Raw genomic sequence first — 23,272 nt, forward strand, 5'->3', positions numbered from 1 at the left:
TTCTCTGCCCTGAGTCAATTTTCATTTCTTATTATGAAGCTCCATCTTATAAGCTCAGGAAAAATAGAATATATTGAAGGGGCGGAGGGCACTGGCAGATGTTCACTTTTTTAGTGTTACTGTTTCTACAACAACAAATATTTCTAAGAAATTTTTATTTATGTCAGGGGTGGGTTCTGGCCAGCTCTACTTCTGGTTTGCTCATGCGTGCGCTGTGCGCGCATGCACAATTTAATTGAAATTGTTCTGCGCATGTACAGAACTAAAAAATAAGATGGCGGCGAGGATGGCGGTGACCGGGAAACCGGTTTGAGGGTGTGGCAGGTCTGCTGGTTCCAGCGACCTAGGCCGCCATACCACTACCAGTTCGGCCGAACCGATAGGAATCCACCACAGATGTAATTATGTATGTATGTATGTATGTATGTATGTATGTATGTATGCATGCATGCATACATGCATGCATGTATGTATGATGTATCTATGTATCATGGGTGGGTTTCAACCGGTTCACGGCGGTCCCTGCGAACTGGTTGGTCGGCGAACCCGGAAGTAAGTAACTTCCGGGAACGGCGAAGGGCCCACCCGCCCGCCCACGCTCCTTACCTGGTTTTGCTGAGTTCTGCGCTTCCACACATGCGCAGGACGCATACAGCACCTGCGCGATCCTCCAGGAGCAGCTGGAGCATCGCACAGACACTAGTACGCATGCATGCACTGCACACGTGCACGAGGACGCCGCCAGCCCCGTTCCAACCGAACCAGTTGGAACGGGGCGAGAAACCCACCCCTGGTATGTATGTATGTATGTATGTATGTATGTATGTATGTATGTATGTATGTATGTATATATGCATGGGAAGTGGGACTACAAGATCATTTATTCCAGAATTGCCTAGCTTCACTATTCACAATGATCAGATTTAATCATAACCTGGTGAATCAGATCACAATAATCAGATTTGAAAGGTTCCATTTAATATAGCCAATACACATAAAAGTAACCTTCGTGTTGAGTTGATTTCTTAAGTCTGGTCTAGCTAGTGGGACCAGTTTGACTCTGCTGTACCTCCTTTCTCCTTAATCTCTACATCCTTACAAGTAAGATAGTTAACAACTACCTATATAATTATGGCATCACTGCTAAGTGAAGATTAACACACAGATTCTTTGCATTTTATGCTGCAACGCCTGCCATTTTATATTTGCTAAAATAATGCTTGCATTTTACCCGATTACAGTGTAGTCCTTGATGAATGATGATGATAATTAGGACCAGAATTTCCACTGGTAAGCAATGCAGTTGAAAGTCTTAATGTCACATGCCTGCGTTGCTTAGTGATGGCAGTCCCAGCAGTCCCCAGTGCCATCCCTTGAGGATAATGGGTCACTGAGTGAGCTGCCAGGTTTTAACGATCAAAGTCAGAAGGGAAGTTGGTAGGAAGATGCAATTCCCAGGTGTCTTGCACTAGGTCAGCAGGCAGGTAAGTGGTATCCAGTTTAGCAATTTCAGGTCCTGGGTGGCTACTGCTGGATGTCATACTGTTCATGGGCAGCTATGCATGATTTTGGGCATGGGGGAGGGCTTGCTGTTGGGCGCGGATCAGAGGTGGGTTCCTACCAGTTCGCACCTATTCGGTAGAACCGGTTCGTCAAAATCTACCGAACCGGTTAGAAGAGGTTCCACCAGTGGACCCGGAAAGCAGGCCACACCTACAGAAGAGGTTCCAAAATTTTTTGAAACCCACCACTGGTCCTTGGATATGATTACTCTACACTATCATGCTCATATTTATAAAACTCAGTGCCTCTGTGAAAGGTAAGGATGACTACTGCGTTTGTGGTGCAATCAGAACATTGCGTGTGTTGAAGTTGTTTTAACGCAAACCAAAGATGCCTTTTAAAGAACAACTTTACATCCTATTCTTATGCATGCCAGTGCTGTGTGTGAGGTAATTTAAGGTGGTTCTGACAAGTGTCGTTGGCATCTTCATATCCGGTCACATGGGCGGCAAGCCACTCCCATCCGGTCATATGGGCGGCAAGCCACTCCCACAAAGGAGGCCACACCCACAGAGTAGGTTCGAACAATTTTTGAAACCCACCACTGGTGTGGATGTCTCTATAGGCGTGGCACGACAAAACCGCGCTCCACTAAAGCGCGCCTGATTAAACCGCGTCGCTGACGTCATCAGCAGGGCGACAACAGCGACCGCGGAGAAAAAAGGGCGCTTTAAATAGCGCTTTGAAAGCAAGCCGATTCAAGTTAAGGTAAGGGTTAGGTTTAGGGTTAGGTTTAGGGTTATGTTAAGTGTTAGGGTTAGGGTTAGGGTTAGGTTAAGGGTTAGGGTTAGGTTTAGGGTTAGGTTAAGGGTTAGGATTAGGTTTAGCGTTAGGTTAAGGGTTAGGTTTACGGTTAGGTTAAGGGTTAGGTTTAGGGTTAGGTTTAGGATTAGGTTTAGGGGGGTTAGGTTTAGGTTTAGGGGTTAATTTTAGCTTTAGCGTTTACAGCGTGCTTTTTTCTCCGCACTGTTGTCGCGCTGTGATGATGTCAGCTACGCGGTTTCGTCGAACGCGCTTTAGTCGAACTCGGTTTTGTGGTGAAACCCTCTATAGGTGCTTGCAGTAACATACACAAGTGATTTCAGGCCTCGGGGTAGTTGCTGCCAGGCAGGGGAAACTTACTGGAGCAACTTGCAACCTTTCTTAAATTATCTTGATGGACCTTTACTCAATCTAAGAAGACCGCGCCTGCATTTCAGGAACCTCCCCTTTTAGCCAAGTACTTTCTGACCTTGGAGATTTGAGCACTTTCTGTAGCAGCTCCAGTGGCAGGTCCCGCAGAGATATATGGGTGCCAAGCTGTGGGACAAGGTTTACCTCCATCCATCTTTCACAGATAGCGATCAAGGAAGGTTGCTTATACTGTTTCCAGAGTGGGAAGAAAAGGAGAAGTTAAAGAAACTCTGAACTCTAGAACCATCTTGTGGTGGAAACTGGAAATTAAACTACTGCATCTACATTTGGGAGAAGACAAAAAAAAGAACACTCATTTCTTTTGGGATGACATTTTAACTGTTGCAAATCTAAAATGAAAGTGCAATTAATACATTTAGAATTCCACCCAGGAAGATTTGCACATCTCTGCTGAGTTTGTGCGAAGTTTCTTCACTGTGTGTGAAAAATATCTCTTGTTTTCAATTCCTAAAGATTTCAAAGAGCACCTCTACAGCCAGAGATCTGCAGGATTGTTGGTTTCCATCCTGGAGATACACCCAATTTATTTAAAAACTGTTTCCAGAAACCACCTTCTTGAACAAGTAAAGAATCTGTTCATTGAACAGATGGGTGCAAGTTTCATTAAAAGCCAGTAAGATGCAATCAACTGATGAAGGAGGAGGGGAGAAAAAAGGAAGTCAAGAAATCAGTTTGTTCCAGATCATCATCACAACAACTACACAAGCATAAGCAAAGCAAAATGTGACCCGTTAAATGCGCGCCTGTCAAAGCGCGCCAACAAAACCGTGGTGAGAAACCTGTGACGTTGAAAGCGCTCCAACAAAAGAGCGCTGACAAAACTGCACCCACAAAAGCGCAATTAGGGTTAAGGTAAGGGTTAGGGTTAAGGTCAGGGTTAGGGTTAGGTTTAGGTTTAGGTTTAGGGTTAGGTTTAGGGTTAGGGTTAGGGTTAGAGTTAGGGTTAGGTTTAAGGTTAGGTTTAGGTTTAGGTTTAGGTTTAGGGTTAGGGTTAGGTTTAGGTTTAGGGTTAGGTTTAGGTTTAGGGTTAGGTTTAGGTTTAGGTTTAGGGTTAGGGTTAGGGTTAGGTTTAGGGTTAGGGTTAGGGTTAGGGTTAGGTTTAGGGTTAGGGTTATTACGTTGTTTTCATTGCTTTTTGATTCCGCGCTTTCATCAGCGCACATTTGTCGGCGCGCTTCTGTGGGCGCAATTTCGACCTCGCGGTTTTCTCGGCGCGCTTTTGTCGGCGCGCTTTTGACGAGTGCGCATTTGTCGGTGAACCATATATATATGGTTACTATATATATTAGCTTACTACTTTAAAAAAAACCATTCAGTTGGCAGCTCACCTTGCAGCCTGCAGTATAATAGCTACACACATTGATGGGACAGATGCTACTTCTCATGACCTGGATGCACCTAGAGGGCAGAAAAAATTGAGCTATAAACGAGAAGAGGGTTAAGAGGAGAACCAAAAGAAGGAAATGAGAAATACAAATTAACTCTCTAGCCTTTGGCTCTCCATAAGTAAAACAGATGCATTTTTGCAAGCCACAGAATTTCTTTAGCCCCTGGGTGGGAAATTCCGGTGTGTGTTCTTCAGAGGACCATCTTGAATCCTTTCTCTTCATACCCAGCTTAGCCTAGATGACTCTGCAGCATTTATCCTCTCAAAGGGGCATAGCAGACTGCTGTTGTGGGGAAACAGTATTTGTTTACCTCATGTTTAATTATACAATTCTCTCAGGGACAACACGGTTTGCATTTGAGTCAAATACTTTATCTCTCTGTGGGACATGTAAGGCTGCTCTCCCGCCCCGGCCCCCGTCCCTCATCCGGTCAGACAAATAAAAATGGCTCCTCTGGAGTTCTTTGTAGTTTCTTGGCAAAAAGTAGTTATTTAGAATTGCTGGCCAACTTCTCTGAATTTTTTATATAAAGGCCATTTAAGGACAAGACAGAAATGAAGGGAAATCAAAATATTCTGCTTTTAAAACAAAACTTAAGGGAAAGGAGAAGTTAACCCAAGATATCACATCAAGACAGAAATTAAACAATAATTCCTTTTTGTTCCCCTTATTAAAATCCCCAAGCAACGGGAAAACAATGATTTATATCAAGGCAAACAGTAGCTTTATGATGGTAAGACATCCAAGTGTTTTAAAATTTTTGCCCCAATATCACGGTAGAAACCTGTTACGATGTTCTTCTCCATCTGATATAATTGTTAACATTTTTTTCAAGACTTAATTATCCAGCCTTTCAACTATCATTCTACATCAGTGTTGACAAACCTTTTCGGCACTGTGTGCTGAAATGGAAGCGCATGCACACATGCCAGAAACCAGAAGATCATCTTCCCTGTGCACGCATGAGCACTGGGTGACTGCTTTTCTGTTTTCCGGTGCTCCTGCATGCGTGAAGACCAGCTGGCCAGCACGCTGGAACCCGGAAGAGCAACAGGCAATGGCTCGGGTGCCCGGAGAGATGGCTCTGTGTTCCACTTCTGGCGCACGAGCCATAGGTTCACCATCACGGTTCTACACCATGAACATACTTTCAAATTTATCTTATGAAAGAGAGAAGACAGAAGAATTGTGTACGAAGCACCAATGTTTCATCACAAAACCTTTTTGCATAAATGGGGAAACTTGCAAGTTTAAAATTGCCTGTGAGTCAATGTTCATTCATCTTACCACTTCTCTAGCAATTTACAGCAGAAGTTTTAAAAAATATGTTTAACTACTGATTTCTTTTTCAAGACCCGGAAGTCAATTTTAGAGTCAAATTTTATAAAGCACATTTAAAACTATAAAACTTGGATTATTCATTCAATGTTTCCGGACAAGCAGAGAACATGATGTTGTGTTCTTACTAGGTGAGAGAGATACATTTCTACCATTTTCTCACTCTAATATTGCTTCAAAAGATCTATGGGAATACAGGAAACTTTGCCAATGTTATTTAAAACCTGATTTAGAAGTTAAGATACAAGAAGATGCAAAACTTCACTGGATCTTATTGGGTGGATTAACATAAACAAATATGCTTGATATATTATTCCACAGCAGCTTTCTCCACCCTGGAAGCCTTCAAATGTATTGGACGTCTCTTAATCACAGAAGAATTCTAGAAGCATGATCATTGGTAGTACTCCATTGCGGTTAGAAGTTATGAGAGATAACTTTGAACATATTTGGAAGCCTGCAGGTTTAGTGAAGCCTGCTTTACAATATTACTAGAGAAACAATAGTTTAGATCAGACATGGGGAATGTAGACTTCTCCTATACCGGGGTGGCGCAGTGGTTAGAATGCAGTACTGCAGCCACTTCAGTTGACTGTTAGCTGCAGTTCGGCGGTTCAAATCTCACCGGCTCAGGGTTGACTCAGCCTTCCATCCTTCCGAGGTGGGTGAAATGAGGACCCGGATTGTTGGGGGCGATATGCTGACTCTGTAAACCGCTTAGAGAGGGCTGAAAGCCCTATGAAGCGGTATATAAGTCTAACTGCTATTGCTATTGCTATACGGAATTCTGAAATCATCTTCAAGATGATTCCCTGAAGAATCACTGTGACACACTTCCGGAATTTCCCACTGCGTGGCTAAAGGAATTCTGAGGCTGAAATGCATCTGATGGCTGTTTGCTTGTGAAACCTCAGCCTGTTGAAGGTGCTGGCCTAGAAACCAAGATACCAGTCCTGCTTTAGACACAAAAGCCAGTCAGTTTTGCCAGACTCCCAAAAATCAGCTGGGTGAGATTTTGGATCAGTCACTCTCTCAGCCCAACATTCCTCACAAGGTTTTTAATTGTGGGGAAAACAGGAAGAGAAAGAAGTACAGTACTGTGTATGTTTGTTCCCTTCAGTTATTTATAAAGTAATAAAGGTGGGATAAAAATCAAATAAGTAAGTAAGTAAGTAAGTAAATAAATAAAATTGCTGAATTTCTCTTTATCTTCTGTGTTGGTATATAAAGTTCATCAAAATTTAAGAGGCAACAAGTTTCCAATTCCTGACCTAATTACCCTTGGCATTTAAATATAAATATAGTTTAAAACTACATGGCCCTACATGGTATCGGACCTAGGTACTTGAGAGACCACCTCCTGCCAATTACCTCCCTTCGACCAATCAGATCCCACAGATTAGGCCTCCTCCGGATTCCATCAGCTAGCCAATGTCGACTGTCGACCCCCTGGGGGAGGGCCTTTTCTGTGGCTGCTCCAGCCCTCTGGAACGATCTCCCCATGGAGATCCGGACCCTCACCACCCTTCAGGCTTTCCGCAAAGCCGTCAAGACCTGGCTGTTCCGGCAGTCCTGGGGCTGATGAGTTCCCAGCCCCACTTGAATTGTTGCGATTGTTGTGTAGTTTTTAATCTGTCTTTTGTATTCTGTTTGTGTCTTGCTCGTTTTTGCATTGCCCCCTCCCCATGTGTTTGTTCGCCGCCCTGAGTCCCCCCGGGAATAGGGCGGCATACAAGTATAATAAATACAATAAATAAAATACAAATACAAAACACAGTTTTGGGATAGACTTTGGCAGATGAAAGCTGACACTCCACTCAGAACATTTTTTGTAATAAGAGGAGTTCCATGGCATAACTCACTCCCCAAATCTCAAGCAAATTGTATTATGGTATGTTATAATCTACTTACTTTAGGAAAAGGCTAGGGAACTGTAACACTTCTGCAGCCGCCAGAATTCCTAGAACATCTTCTTCATTCACTTCTGATTCAGAATTGTACATGTACTTGAGGGCAACAGCAAAGGCTTCATCATATCAACAGAATATGCCAATAAACATGTGGTTACAAATATAATAAGATGTCAGCATCGCTCCTGGACTGAATATTCATTCAGATTACTATAAAATGTCTATGGAAATTCTCAATCACCCAGATCATAGTTGTCTTAGAAGTGCTTTTTCCACCACCCCTTCAAAAGGCAACAGGATTCTCTTTAAAACGCCATTACTAACTTAACAGTTGCAGTGATCCACTTAACGACTGGCACAAGAAAGGTCGTAAAAAGCTCACTTAGCAATTATCTCATTTAACAACAGAAGTTTTAGGCTCAGTTGTGATTGGAAGTTGAGGACTACCTGTATTTATTTATTTTTTTTAAAGTCAGTTTTAAAAGACCCTAGAACAGTGATGATGAACTTTTTTTGGCTCCCATGCCAAAAGCGGGGGGAGCACAGGAAGGTCAGGTGCTGGCGTGCCACACCCATAATGCTGTGCGCGTGACCCCCCCCCCTGCTTTTGCCGTGGTTTTTTCACCCTCCCCAGGCTCCAGAGGCTTTCTAGCACCCTGTGGAGGGCAAAAACAGTCTCCCCTGCCCCGCCCTCCAGAGGCCTCAGGAGCTTCCCTAAAGCCTCCGGAGGGCGAAAAATGGACCTACAGGGAACCCGGAAGTCATCATTCCTGAACTTCTGGGTTCTCCGTAGGTCCATTTTTTACCTTCCGGAGCATTCAGGGGCCTTCAAGAGGCTTCTCTGAAGGCTCCGGAGGGAGAAAAACGGCCCTACGGCCAAACCGGAAGTCGGTTCCTGAATTTCTGGTTTGCCCATAGGGCCGGTTTTTCACACTCCGGAGGCTTCAAGGGCGAAAAACAGCCTCAAAAGAAGGCCAAAGTCAGCTGGCCAGCGCGCACATGTGCACTGGCCAGCTGACAGGGCAACACCTCATGCGCCCAGACAAATGGCTCTGCGTGCCACTTGTGGCATCTGTGCCATAGGTTCGCCATCACAGCCCTAGAAGATGAAGTGGGAAAAGATTTAAAAATTACTAACCAGTATTGGTAGTATAATTGCAAGATATAATCTTTTCTCTGATAGTGGCTTGTGAAACACATTAGCAATAGCAATAGCAATAGCAGTTAGACTTCTATACCGCTTCATAGGGCTTTCAGCCCTCTCTAAGCAGTTTATAGAGTCAGCATATTGCCCCCAACAACAATCCGGGTCCTCATTTTACCCACCTCGGAAGGATGGAAGGCTGAGTCAACCCTGAGCCGGTGAGATTTGAACAGCCGAACTGCAGAACTGCCCTGCAGTGCTGCATTTAACCACTGCGCCACCTCGGCTCTTAATGGCAAACCGTCAATTTATAGAGTAAGATAGTTTGCATTACCAAACCGGGTGACATCTTCATCACTAATCTTCAGGGCAATAGTGACTTTTGGCAATTTTTCCTTCTGTTGGCAGACTTCATCATGCTTATGACCAAGTAGTAGACAGCGTTTATAACAACGGGTTTCTGCCCAAAACATTGTAAATACAGAAAATATGACACTATAAAAAGGCAGCATATTCAAGGCAATGGTAAATGAAGAAAAATGTCTAAATCATTTATTTTTTCATTAATCTATTTTTCTGGCTAATATAACAACATACCAATACTACATATTAATATACTAGTTCAAAGAATGAAACATTTTTCTAAGATTTTGTATCTTAGAACATCTTGATTCCTTGTATAGAAGAGGGTGAAATGTAAAAATACTATAGGAAAATAGCAACTCTAATTTTACTCTCTGATTCCAGCTGGAAAATATGACTATAGATTTATGACTTGGAGTCAGTAAGTATCCATGAAATTTTCTGGCTGTAAACCATTGTGAATCCAGTAAAATAGAAGATGCCATATATTAAGACCTCAGTGTCTTAAACACTTCAATAGGCATATAAAAATAAATTTTGGAACATCTACCAATACCTTTTTTAGATTTCAATATACTTCTTGTGTTTGGGGAGTAGCTATCCTGTACTGCTTCAGCAAGAAGTTGTGAAAGGACATGGGATTTAAATAAATACATTCGATGAAGTTCCCATTCATAGCCCAAACAGTCCAAAGTTACATCTGAAGAGAAAGATGGAACCTAGTTAAAAGCCATAGTTAGTTCTCTGGAGATCAAAAATCAGTCATGCAGCTTATGTATCTCCATTCAGACGGCTTACCCGGTTCCATGCCTTCTGTGATCTTCTGTGTATAACAAAAAAGCATCTGATTGGGCAATCTTTGGCGGGAGAATGTCCTTAGTGGGGAAAAATGCACTTATTTTAATTAAAAGCCATAATCTATATAATGCACTGTAAATTAAATTTCCCAAACCAGAGGAATCAGGATTGCAATTATGGGGGTCATGCTGGCAGGAAATCTATAAGATACAGCCCCAACACATCTGGAAGATTGGACAAGTGAAAAATAGTAATATTTTGATCTGAACTTAAATTACCTGTACAATGCAGTAATAATTACTAAGTATAAAGTGACCTGGGTAAATGTCTCTGGATATGAGGAAGTCAGCCCTACGAGTAGTAAGATTATAGGAGAGTGCAGTAGCAGTCGGCTAAATATATATAAAAGAGCCGAGGTGGCGCAGTTGGTAGAGTGCAGTATTGCAGCCACTTCAGCTGACTGTTAGCTGCAGTTCGGCGGTTCTAATCTCACCGGCTCAAGGTTGACTCAGCCTTCCATCCTTCCGAGGTGGGTGAAATGAGGACCCAGACTGTGGGGGCAATATGCTGACTCTGTAAACCGCTTAGAGAGGGCTGAAAGCCCTATGAAGCGGTATATAAGTCTAACTGCTATTACTAGTGCTATCAATGTCTGTAACTTAATGTGCATCTAACATATACTATATACATAATAAACTGATTTTCCATCTTTGTTTCCCCCAGTCAATGAGAACCAATGCTAGGCTTACTTTGAAACGAACCCAGCAACTAATGATAATTTTCCATATACAGTTGCATATTGTTCAGCCAAATGCATGTAGTATGTAAATGTATAATGATGTATGTAGATGCCATTATGTGGTTTGGGGGACATCTTTTACATGGGCGATGGACATGCATCAGTGTTTTTCAAACTTGGCAACTTTAACATGTATGGATTTCAATCCCAAGAGTTCTTTGAAATCCACACATCTTAAAGTTGCCAAGTTTGAAAAACACTGACATATGAAATTTTCCCAACTTTCTTCTGTCCATGTTTCCAATTTCAAAACGACTATTTAGAAGAGCAGAAGTTTGGAAATGTTTAGCAATATATTATCTGTATAAGTAGGAAGTATATTCTTACTACTAAGCATAATCGAACCATAATTGTTAGTTGCTTGCATATGTTACATTATCTTCTTCAGCATCTATAAGCCAGAGATAAGCTATTAATACTTTCCATATTGAAGCATTTGGTGCAATGCAGGGGTGGGTTTCTCGCCCCGTTCCAACCGGTTCGGTTGGAATGAGGCCAGCGGCGTCCTCGCACACGTGTGCGGCGTCCTCGCGCACGCGCACGATGCGCACATGCATGCGCGCTAGCATCTGTGCAATGCTCCAGCTGCTCCTGGAGGATCGCGCAGGTGCTGTATGCGTCCTGCGCATGCATGGAAGCGCAGAATTCATCAAAACTGGGTAAGGCGCGGGCGTGGGGGGGGGGCTTCGCCGTTCCCGGAAGTTACTTACTTCCGGGTTCGGCGACCAACCGGTTCGCAGGGACCGCCGCGAACTGGTTGAAACCCACCCCTGGTGCAATGTTACACAAACAACTACTTCTGGATCTTACCTGGGTTTGGGTTTGATTTCGGGACACATATGTGACAAAGATTGGTCACTAAATTCATCAAGAAGTTCTGCACCTGTTTTCCAGGACCCGAATTCTTCCCCCAGAGGCACAGGGTTATCAACTGGACAGTTGGGGAAAAAAATGCAAGGAAGCATGTTAGTGATTATAAGGTAGCACCAATATTTACTGTATGTGCCATTAATTCAACCGTATGAACTGAAAGAGAGAGAGAGACTTGTGTTTCTTCAACATTATACCATTCTCTTTGCTAATGGAATACTTAAGTTTGCCTGCAGATAGCTAGGCTGAATGCCTGAAAATTGGTGAGAATGGATGGATTTTTACAACACAATGAACCGTGAACGAGCCAACCACATTGTATCTCTGTATAACATATAAACTCAGGCCATGCAGATAGTTTATGGTTCTCTTTGTTTCTGGTCAACCCAGAAAATTGGCTTGGTCATTTAATTACTTTTGATTGTAATTGCATTTTATTGTTTTCTAGAAATATGTGTGTGATTACCAGACGAATGGACCAACAATTAAAAATGCAACAATCACAACAAACATCTGTTACCGGTCAAGATGCTACAGGTACCAGCTTAGAAGCAGTGGGAGGAGCCAGACCAAAGGTTAAATTCCAGGATGTTCAGATGGCTCTAAAAAAGCTTCAGGGAGCCAAAGATGACAACTAAGTTCCTAACATGGAACGTCAATGGATTAAACTCTCCACAGAAAAGAAAGAAAATAAATCACTATCTTAAACAGTTCAAGAATGATGTAATTTGTTTGCAAGAAACTCACATTAGATCAACTGATCAAAAATATCTGATTAATACAAGATAGTTTTATAGCTTTTAATGTTGTAAGCCGCCCAGAGTTCCTACAAGCCAGGATGGGCAGCAAATAAATCTGATATATTATGTTGGTCCCCCACTTGACATGCAACTCAAGGAAGTATACAATTTAAATGACAAATATTCCTACACAAACTATAGACAATCACAAAGCAAGCAGTTCAACAAAACAACAGATCTTGACAGGTTCACAAGACCTTCTGATCCAATACCTGGGGTGGGGGTGGGGGACCACCAGCACCTTACATAGGTCAGGCAAGCAGGATCAGGGCCATCTCAATTTCCAGGAGAAATTCTGTTTTATAGGGCAGGAATTTGACATTGTTAACTGAATACACAATGATCAAAGTGAGTTATCTGAACAAGGCCATAAGGACTGATCTGGAGATGTGATCCCTGTTTTCCACCTCATTTCAAATCCTTGTGTAGTTAAGCAAACATCCCTAGTTCCCCAGAATACTTTATTTCTGTAATCCTTATTGTTCCTAGTAATTTTTTTGCTCCAGGAATATCTACAACATAAAAAGGGACTGGGGTTCAAACACATGGTTGTGGCTACTGTCTCGACTTCTTGGACCACTTTGGGGTGGGGTGGGGTGGGCGGAGCTGCAGCCGGTGCAGCCGGAGCGTGTTTGCAGTAGTGCCTCCCAGTTTTATTTTATTTTATCAATTTTTAGTACTCCTACTGGATTCTTTTTTATCTAATTAACATTTTGGGGTGGAGATAACAGCGTAGAACATAATACAAACAATAGCAATAGCAATAGCAGTTAGACTTATGTACCACTTCATAGGGCTTTCAGCCCTCTCTAAGCGGTTTACAGAGTCAGCATATCGCCCCCAACAACAATCCGGGTCCTCATTTTACCCACCTCGGAAGGATGGAAGGCTGAGTCAACCTTGAGCCAGTGAGATTTGAACCGCTGAACTGCAGCTAACAGTCAGCTGAAGTGGCCTGCAGTACTGCACCCTGACCACTGCGCCACCTCGGCTCTTGGTGGCGGCAAGACTTTTGTTGCTTCCGAAGAATGAAATAAGCATGGGAAAAAGAAAGAAACGCCATGGCACCAGCCCAGGATCTCTCCCTCCAGTGAAGACAGCAAAACAACCAAGAATTGAGGAGCTCTTTGTTGGCAAGAGATAAGGAAGTAAAACTAACCCCTCCATCTCCAACAATCTGGAGAGAATAGAACAGGACCGGCAAAAAGATATGGCAAATCAGCATTTACTAGACTTTTCCGATCTAGGGGCAGGGGGGACACAAAATGAAAGCCAGCTCTTCTCACAAACAACTAGTCCAATAACTTCCTTTGTGGAGTCTAAGTTAAAGAATAAAAAGGCAAAGAACAACCAGATAACTCAGAGTATGGAGAGTTTACCCTGGGAAAATTCAACCGAGTTTATGGCAAAGCAATGCCTTCTCACAGCGCAAACGGTGGTTTCAATATTTGAACAATTAATTGCCATCCAACATGCTGCAGAGTCATTGAAAAAAGATTTAGCTGTTTTTCTTATTTGGACCACTTCACTGCAATAGCCAGAATTGGATAGAATAATCCAAGTGCAATTTGATCCCTACAAAGTACAATTGAGCAATTAGCTCCCATTATCTTGAAATAATCCTTCTATTGCTGCATTCTGAGGTTCCATTGGCCTGGTGCATGTGCATGTTTAGTTATCCAGTAAGACCCCTAAATTCGTCACTCATGCATTACATGAGATCTCCTCAATCATGTACTGCTTAATTTCTTGCTGCCAATTACCTGCAATAGATCCCACAGATTAAGCCTCCTCCAAATTCCATCCACTGGCCAATGCCGACTGGCGACCACCCGGAGGAGGGCCTTCTCTGTGGCTGCCCCGGCCCTTTGGAACGAGCTCCCCGTGGAGATTCGAACCCTCACCACCCTCCAGGCCTTCCGCAAAGCCCTTAAAACCTGGCTGTTCCGACAGGCCTGGGGCTAATGAGCTTTTGTCCCCCCTCGAATGGTATGGCTGTTGAGTGTTTTAAATTGTGGTATTGTTTTGTTCGTGTTCTTTTTTTCCCTTATTTGTACACACCCCCCCCCCTTGACTTGGGTTGTGAGCCGCCCTGAGTCCCCTTCGGGGAAAAGGGCGGCATAGAAATATAATAAATTCAATTCAATTCAATTCTTTGTTTTCTTTTTCTGATGCACCTATTCTTGCCACTTTTAACATTCAAGTTCACCTCTGTTAATATCATTGTGAGTTGTTATGAATTGGGTGGCCTTGCAAATCTAGATAAAGAAAGTTGTCCTTTAAGGTGTTAATCAACTCTCCTAGCTTGACAATTATCTGTACATTGGATTCCATTCCCCAAATGAGTTCCAATTCCCTTGAATAGAACAAGGCAGAAGAGAAGCCGCAGGGAACATCACCCGATACGCAACCATTTTATAAGAAGCCATTGGGTGAACTTGTTCAACCAGCTGTGAATGTATTGAATCACTCATGCCCATTTTATCCATGTTTTCACAATACTATCATGTGAGACTCTCTGGCCTTTTACTAAGGTTATACTATGTGCACAGCATTCCTGGTTTTTCTAATTAGTAACTCTGTCATAGAAGGATGCCTGATAATATGGGGCATTCTTTTCCCTGTGCTCATAGATAAAGGGCCTTAACAGTCCTTTCTGATGATTTGCCCAACACAGAAGTTAAATGGCCCCATCCTCCTTTCTGAACATCTGGTCTTAGGTTGATCTTTTATAGATTTGTGACAGTTCACTGGCATTTTTCAAAATGTATATAATTAGAATAGCACTTTCCACTAAATCTTTACAGGTTCTCAATTTACAACCATTCAATGATGGCTCAGAGTTACAACAGCATTGAAAAAAAATGAGTTAGAAGTAGAGAATGGAGGGACGAAGGAAAGGAAAGGAGTGGAGGGTAGAAGAGAGAGGAAGAGAAGGAGAGAAAGTAGGAGAGGAAGAAGAAGTGTGGTGGAGAGGTAAGGGAAGAAGAATGAGGTAAGGGAAGGTGGGGAGAGGGGAGAGAAAAAGAAGGAGGGAGGAAGAGAAAGAAAGAGAAGGAGAGAAGGTAGGAAGGAGAAGAAAAAGGGTAGGAGTAGGGAAGAGAAAAGGGAAAGAAGAAGGGGATGGAGACTAGGAAGGAAGGAAGTAGAGAAGGAAGGGAGGGAGAAAGGAAAAGAAAGAGAAAACAAGGTGGTGTCTTAGCAGGTGCGAAGGATGGTAAACAAAGCATTCTAAACTATACCTTATAACCTTCCAAATGGGATAATAATAATAATATAAGAATGGCAAAGAAAAAGACTAATTATGGGAATGTATATCTATAATCTGTATGTAAGAGAACAAATGACAGTAAAAAAATAAAGCATAATATAGGTAAATAATATCTGGTCATAAGTAGCTAAGTTTAAATAAATAAAGAAATGTACATACAAATGGATAACGAATAAGGAGATTATGAATGAAAGATAGAAAGATAGATAGTAGGGAAAACACTAACTGCAAAGAAACCGATTCGGAACTGCTGTATGATATACGATGGAACTTCTTGTTCCTATGTTGTTTTTAAGTTATGTGTTTGTTTTTGTTGATGTGCTTATGTGTTTAAAATAAAATAAAAATTTATCACCGGAAAAAAAAAAGTGAGTTAGGACCAGTTTTCACACAGATGACGGTTGCAGCAAACCTAAAGTCATGCGATCAAACTTCAGGAACTTGGCAACTGGCATGTTTTTACAACAATTGCAGTATCCCAGGTCATGTGATTCTCATTTGCAACCTCTCCAGCCAGCTTTCAACAAGTCAAGGGGGGAAGCCAAATTTGCTAACAAACACATGTTTTGCTTAACACCACATTTATTCACTTAACAACCATGGCAAAAAGATGGTAAAACAGGGCATGACTCACTTACCACCTTGCTTAGCAACCGAAATTTTAGGCTCAATTCTAGGCGTAACTCAAGGACTACCTGTATATGTTTTACTTCTCTCCTTCACATAGTATTTGAATCCATGCATCATAACTTGTTAGCAAATGAAGGCTAAAAACAAATACAATTCTTATTGTAGAATCTGAACCCAGCCAGTATTTCTAGTTATCACCTTACCTGTTACTATTCTCATCAAGTCCTTATGGAAACCCTCTTGTTTCGCTTTATCGCTCTGTGAAATTCCTAGTAAGTCACAGGGTGAACTGAATGGAAATTGCCAGCGATTGGTGGGTCCTGCTTGATTGCGGAAGAAACGTGGCTTCATGGGTCCTGAAATCTGATACAAAAGCATTTTTAGCCCATTACCCCCTCAGCATTTTATCTAAAGAGATTGATTGTCTGCTCTATCGAGAAAATAATTAGGCGAATTTCAGAGGCTACATGGTTAGGTCCTAGAAATAAAATAGTGTGTTGCTTCTTGCCTTTATTCTATTATTTTCTTTAGATAAACTAGTTGTCTGCCTTGGAAACAAGTTGCTGGATTAAGGCGTGACCTGACAAAAGCGCGAACGTCATAAGCGCGCCGACAACACCGCGGCGCTAAAACCACGATGTCAAAAGCGCGCCGACAACAGCGCGCCGACAACAGCGCGCCGACAGAAGCGCGATTTAATTTAAGGTAAGATTTACATTTAGGTTCAGGGTTAGGTTTAGGGTTAGGTTTAGGGTTAGGTTTAGGGTTAGGTTTAGGGTTAGGTTTAGGGTTAGGGTTAGGGTTAGGTTTAGGGTTAGGTTTAGGGTTAGGTTTAGGGTTAGGTTTAGGGTTACGTTACAGCGCGCTTCTGTCGGCGCGCTTTTGTGGGGGCGCTTTAGGGCTAATTAGTCGCTCATTCGTCGTGCGGTTTTGTCACCGCGCTTTAGACACCGCGGTTTAGTCAGGCGCGCTTTTGTTGTGCGCGCATTTGTGGTGGAACCTATTAAGGAGCATTCTGATATCACAGCCTACTTCCCCTGCCCCTCATGTTTCAGCCGCGACAGATGGAGAGAATGACAATTGTAGGGCAATTGTTCTTTCACTGAAGAATAATTGAAAGTGAATTCTTTAGAATATTGTTAAATACTGTTATGTAGAATGGCTTACATAATAACACATCCTCCCTCTCGCTCTAAAGCAAAAGGAAAATGAAATCTCAGCCAAAAATTCTCAGTGATAATTTTTGTGAAAATGGTCGGGTGAAAGGCATTGGGAGGCTTTTGTGAAGCAATAAAGATACATCTTGGCAATGTGGTTTAGTTGTAAAGATTTGCAGCATTTTCTGAAGTACCAGAGGTGGGTTCCTACCAGTTCGCACCTATTCGGTAGAACCGGTTCCTCAAATCTACCGAACCGGTTAGAAGAGGTTCCACCAGTGGACCCGGAAAGCAGGCCACACCCACAGAAGAGGTTCCAAAAGTTTTTGAAACCCACCACTGGTCCTTGGATATGATTATTCTACACTATCATGCTCCTATTTATAAAACTCAGTGCCTCTGTGAAAGGTAAGGATGACTACTGCGTTTGTGGTGCAATCAGAACATTGCGTGTGTTGAAGTTGTTTTAACACAAACCAAAGATGCCTTTTAAAAAACAAGTTGACATCATATTCTTATGCATGCCAGTGCTGTGTGTGAGGTAATTTAAGGTGGTTCTGATAAGTGTCGTCGGCATCTTCATATCCGGTCACATGGGCGGCAAGCCACTCCCATCTGGTCACATGGGCGGCAAGCCACTCCCACAAAGGAGGCCACACCCACAGAGAAGGTTCGAACAATTTTTGAAACCCACCACTGGAAGGTACCCAGTTTAGGTGATACCTTTTGGCATGATTATGTTTTCCCCCTAATCCATCAGACTGGAAATAGATCATATGAGGAATGAGGCTATAAAGGCTATTAACAGTTGTTAGAAGGTAGGTTGGCAATGCAACACAACATTCCAATAAATACCTCTAATTTCGAATGAGAAATCTATATATATAGCAATTTATGGCAGTAACACCCTTAACCATTTTCTTGAGCTTCTTTATCCAAAAGGCAAGAGGCTTGTCTCTTTTGTAAAATCAGGGCAGTTCCCATCTGTTTCATTATTATTTCTTTTGTCGGTGTGAAATATAATACTTGCAGGATTATCTTGGATGTTCATTTCAAACACATGCTGGTACCTTCCCTTATGTTGCTTGAGCTTTGCCTGCTATAATGGCAATGTGCATTCCAGTTCTTAACAGGGAAGAGTCAACTATAAAATATTACTAACCTATGCAGCTGTGTGTGGGAAGTTAACAAAAAGTTCATTTAGAAGGAGAAATAAATAGGGAGGAACCGTGACACGACAAAAGCGCGAACGTCAAAAGCGCGCCGACAAAACCGCAGCGCTAAAACCGCGATGTCAAAAGCGCGCCGACAGAAGCGCGATTTATGTTAAGGTTAGGTTTAGGGTTAGGTTTAGGGTTATTTTTAGGGTTAGGTTACAGCACGCTTCTGTCGGCGCGCTGTTGTTGGCGCGCTTCAGCGCTCATTCATCGGCGTGGTTTTGTCGGCGTGGTTTTGTCACTGCGGTTTAGTCAGGCGCGCTTTTGTCGTTCGCGCATTTGTGGTGGAACCTGGAGGAACAAAGTACAACTTGATAGAAGGCGAGATGAGAAAAACTGGTTCGTATATCATGCTAGCTATAATATGATTTATTTTTGGCTAAGCATATTGTCTGAACCCAGCAACTGTGATTTATTAAAGTAAAAATAGTTGGGCAACCATGGCTTAATATTATATCATTAACAGGGACGTGCAGTCAGGGGAGGCAGAGCCTCACTACTGTCATCATGAAAAGAAAAAGAAATGGAAAAGGAAAAAGGCTGAGCTAGTTGCCGCCAGAGTCACAGTGGATGACTCTGCTTAGTGCTTAACTGTTTAAAAAAGCCTCTTAAAAAGCGCCCTCTACAGGAGGAGGCGGGAGAACGAGGTGCCTCATCTAGTCCGAGAAGAAAAAGAATGAAGGAAAACTTTTTTGCAAAGGAAAAAAACAAATGCTGTCGCTTTAAATCGGAACTGAGCATGCCTCGCTGTGGAATTCTGGGAGTTGAAGTCCACAAGTCTAAAAAAATTTGAAACCAACCCCTGTGTCAGTGCCTCACCAGCCATAAACCTCACCGCATGTCACTGATCATTAATGTGGTCACTTATCTCAGTGACAAGAAACAAAGTCAAGGAATACAATGGACAAAACACACAAAAACTAAAGTTACAAGTGAAAGAAACAGGATTTCATGAATATCTCATCCTGAATGTAAAGCAAAAGGTTCCGTAATGTTGAAGGAATAGAGCTTGAAATGCAGGGGATGTATAAATCAAGGAATTGACAACTGGGAGCAAAAAGATGGTGTAATGAAGAAGTATGGCAAAACTCTACTTCCAATAGAGTAGTTAACTGAGGCACAGACACTTGCAGCTTAGCTTTTGCTAAGCTGCAAGTGTATCTTGTAAATCTTATACATACATAGAAATAATATAGTACAACCTTTAGTTCATGTAAAATGATTGTGCAAATATCAGTGACGTGTGATGAGGTTTATGGCTGGTGAGGCAGCAATTTTTTTAGACTTGTGGCCTTCAACTCTCAGAATTCCACAGCCAGGCATGCTCAGTTCCGATTTAAAGCGACAGCATTTGTTATTCTCCTTTGCTAAATGAGTTTCCTTCTTTCTTTTTCTTCTCCCTTCCCCTCCTTCCTCCCTCTCTCCCTCCCCCCCTTTCTCAAACACACACACGCACAAAACACACACACAAAGTTGCACCAGGAGGATGAAGTTTGAATTCCTCCCCCTCCCTCCGACCCACACGTACCTTTTCCAGCTGTTTCAGAGAGGATTTCAGCTCTGCTCTTGCCTGCCATCATGAAAAGAAAAAAAAATGTAAAAGGAAAAAGGCAAGAGCTGAAGTCAGGCTGAGCTAGTTGCTGCCAGAGTCTCCAATGGATGACTCTGCTTAACTGTTTAAAAAAGCCTCTAAAAATACGCCCTCTACAGGAGGAGGCAAGAGAACGACGTGCCTCATCTACGTCAGGAATTTTTCGGCTTTTAACCCTTGCTTAGCTCTGCTCGAGTGATCATAAAAAGTTAGACTAGATGAGGCACGTCGTTCTCCTTCCGCCTCCTGTAGAAGGTGCTTTTTAAGAGGCTTTTTAGGCACTAAGCAGAGTGATCCACTGTGACTCTGGCAGCAACTAGCTCAGCCTGATCTCAGCTCTTGCCTTTTTCCTTTTACATTTTTTTTTCATGATGACAGTGGTGAGGCTCTGCCCCCCCTGCCTCCCCTGACTGCACGTCCCTGCTAAATATGATAAGGTTTTAAAATCTGAACCAAGAAACCCAGATAACCTCTGGATGGTACCATATACACAATTGCCCTATGGCCTGTACAGTTTATAGCTCTAACGGAAGAATCTCAGGTAAGTAAGGGATCATGACTGTTTCTAACAGTCCAGGTAAGGTATTCCTAAGAAATGAGTAATTGGATTGGATTGGATTGGATTTATTACATTTATATGCCGCCCTTTTCCTCGAAGGGGACTCAGGGCGGCTCACAATTCAATCAGGGAAGGGGGTACAGACAGGGGGATAAAAAAGACAAGACATAACAATACAAAATTTAAAAACACACAACAACCAGACCATTCGAGAAGGGGGGCAAAAACTCTTTAGCCCCAGGCCTGTCGGAACAGCCAGGTTTTAAGGGCTTTGCAGAAGGCCTGGAGGGTGGTGAGGGTTTAAATCTCCACGGGGAGATCGTTCCAGAGGGTCGGAGCAGCCACAGAGAAGGCTCTCCTCCGGGTGGTCGCCAGCTGGCATTGGCCGGTGGATGGAATTTGGAGGAGGCCTAATCTGTGGGATCTAATCGGTCTAGTGGAGGTAATTGGCAGCAGGCGGTCTCTCAAGTACCCAGGTCCAATACCATGAAGGGCTTTATAAGTGACGACTAGCGCCTTGAAGCGTATCCGAAGACCAATAGGTAGCCAGTGCAGCTCGTGGAGGATAGGTGTTACGTGGGTGAACCGAAGTGCACCCACGATCGCTCGCGCGGCTGCATTCTGGACAAGCTGAAGTCTCCGAATACTCTTCAAGGGCTGCCCCATGTAGAGCACGTTGCAGTAGTCCAGTCTAGAGGACTTTAGGATTTTAAATTGGATTTTAGGAGGTTACAATGTCATTAACTTAATTTGGAGCAGGTATTCTATAACAGCCAGTGCCTCATTTTCTTTCCATAGCGTTGCTACCAGAAATTACACTTACCTTTGCCATTTCTTTCTCACATGGTGAAAGTCCTCCCAGAGATACAAAGGGAGCTGATAGCAAATTACTAAAGGTTAAAAAAAAAGGTATAATCAATGCCATACCAAGGAAAGCTGCACAGGTGAAACTCTGCTTCCCTCTCAAAAGAATACAATTCTTTTCTTTATATAACAAAGTACAGTAAAGTGAAGGTAAAAGTTCCCCTCGCACACATGTGCTAGTCATTCCCAACTGTAGGGGGTGCTGCTCATCCCTGTTTCAAAACCAAAGAGCCAGCGCTATCTGAAGACGTCTCCGTGGTCATGTGGTGGGCATGACTAAACGCCAAAGGCACACAGAACGCTGTTACCTTCCCACCAAAGGTGGTTCCTATTTTTCTACTTGCATTTTTACATGCTTTCGAACTGCTAGGTTGGCAGAAGCTGGGACAAGTAATGGGAGCTCATCCCGTACAAACGTATTAGGAATATATAATTCTGAGATTTTAAATTATATTACCAATTTCAGCAATGCTAAGACCTTTATGACATTCTGATTAATAGCTCTTCTAGAAAATGGAACAAGATTTGGGCATTTAACATGCAGAGGTTGGCAGAAGCTGGGACAAGTAACGGGAGATCACTCCTTTACGTGGCTCTAGGGATTTGAACCGCCAAACTGCCGACTTTTCTGATCGACAAGCTCAGTGTCTTAGCCACTGAGCCACTGTGTTGCAGAAAATAACAGGCTTTAGACTTCTCAGGATACTGGAAAAGTTTATTTGGCAGCCAGGTTCAGAAAGCTAGCCCATGGCTTAGCATTGCAAGTTCTGAACCACCTTCATTATCGAAGCACGCATTCTTATACATTCTCAAAAGCATCGCAACACATACTTAACACATTTCTTAGTGGTTACCTTGAGGAGAAAGCCTTATAAGGAGATGGGGTCTTACTTCTCCTTTTGTTTATGGAGTACGTGTCATTAAGGAACTTTAATTGAACCTTGGACTTTTGACATAGATTTTGACATAGGGACATCTTGTGGTTAGGCACTGGCTTCCTGTTTCTTTTGCAAGTTCCAACTCTCTCTATGTGGCTTTTAATATAGAAGTAAAGGGGCTCTAAGAGGCTATCCAGCCTGACCCAGTAGGTTTCACACTTAATGTCCAAATCTTACTTTACATCTGCTTTAACTGCATCCCTTAAAGTACAGTATCCCATGCAAAAACAAGTGAAAAATTTGTCCTCTGCTTTTTCACTACCCTGTACTTACCTGATAGTGGGACATTTGCTAAGTCGATGAAAACAGTATCTTGTGAGTTGTCCCAGGCATCATGACACATATCATGAGACCTCTTTGCCTTATTCATTCTGTTAAGATGCAAAAAAGCCCCCCCCCCATGGCATACAAAAGCCTCACCAAAATCTCCCCAAAGCTTGCTACCAAATTATAATTTTAACATGTACTGAATAATCACATTAACTGCACTGAATTGTAGGAAGTTAGTACCCACCCCTCTCCTAGAAAAATGAAATATCCTGGGGAAATATTGAAAAGGCAGAATATTATATTTCCCCGAATAAGAAATGGAGAAACATGTTTTTAGGCAGGAAACAGACTCACTCTTAATAGCCGCCCACTTGACCTTTGTCAATGGGCCATTTAAAAAAAAAGCCCTAGCTACTCTACATAACAAAGGTAGGATTAGCCTTCCACAGAAATTCACCACAGGGCATCTGGGAACTTAACCAAGCTTGGGATTCAAAAAGGCACACAACCTACAAAGTTAACTAAGAACCCCCCCCCACCCCCCTGGGGAGTCTGACAACCAACCAGAATACATTTCCTACACAGGAACAGGAAACAGAGAGGTGGGG

General features: G+C 42.7%; 1 protein-coding gene across 1 annotated transcript in view; it reads right to left on the reverse strand.

The window, feature by feature from the left end:
- BTBD16 (BTB domain containing 16) overlaps nucleotides 1-23,272 on the reverse strand; it is a 56,991-nt gene that overhangs the window by 29,963 nt on the left and 3,756 nt on the right. Inside the window, exons 2-10 of the mRNA XM_032225595.1 lie at nucleotides 21,416-21,482; nucleotides 16,272-16,431; nucleotides 11,308-11,428; nucleotides 9,699-9,775; nucleotides 9,451-9,600; nucleotides 8,872-8,997; nucleotides 7,395-7,509; nucleotides 4,086-4,155; nucleotides 2,795-2,925 (exon numbers count right to left, since the gene is read on the reverse strand). Coding sequence (XP_032081486.1) covers nucleotides 2,795-2,925; nucleotides 4,086-4,155; nucleotides 7,395-7,509; nucleotides 8,872-8,997; nucleotides 9,451-9,600; nucleotides 9,699-9,775; nucleotides 11,308-11,428; nucleotides 16,272-16,431; nucleotides 21,416-21,482 — 1,017 coding nt within the window. The remainder of the gene's footprint in view (nucleotides 1-2,794; nucleotides 2,926-4,085; nucleotides 4,156-7,394; nucleotides 7,510-8,871; nucleotides 8,998-9,450; nucleotides 9,601-9,698; nucleotides 9,776-11,307; nucleotides 11,429-16,271; nucleotides 16,432-21,415; nucleotides 21,483-23,272) is intronic.

Source organism: Thamnophis elegans, chromosome 10 (assembly GCF_009769535.1).
Source record: "Thamnophis elegans isolate rThaEle1 chromosome 10, rThaEle1.pri, whole genome shotgun sequence".
Taxonomy (NCBI): Eukaryota; Metazoa; Chordata; class Lepidosauria; order Squamata; family Colubridae; genus Thamnophis; species Thamnophis elegans.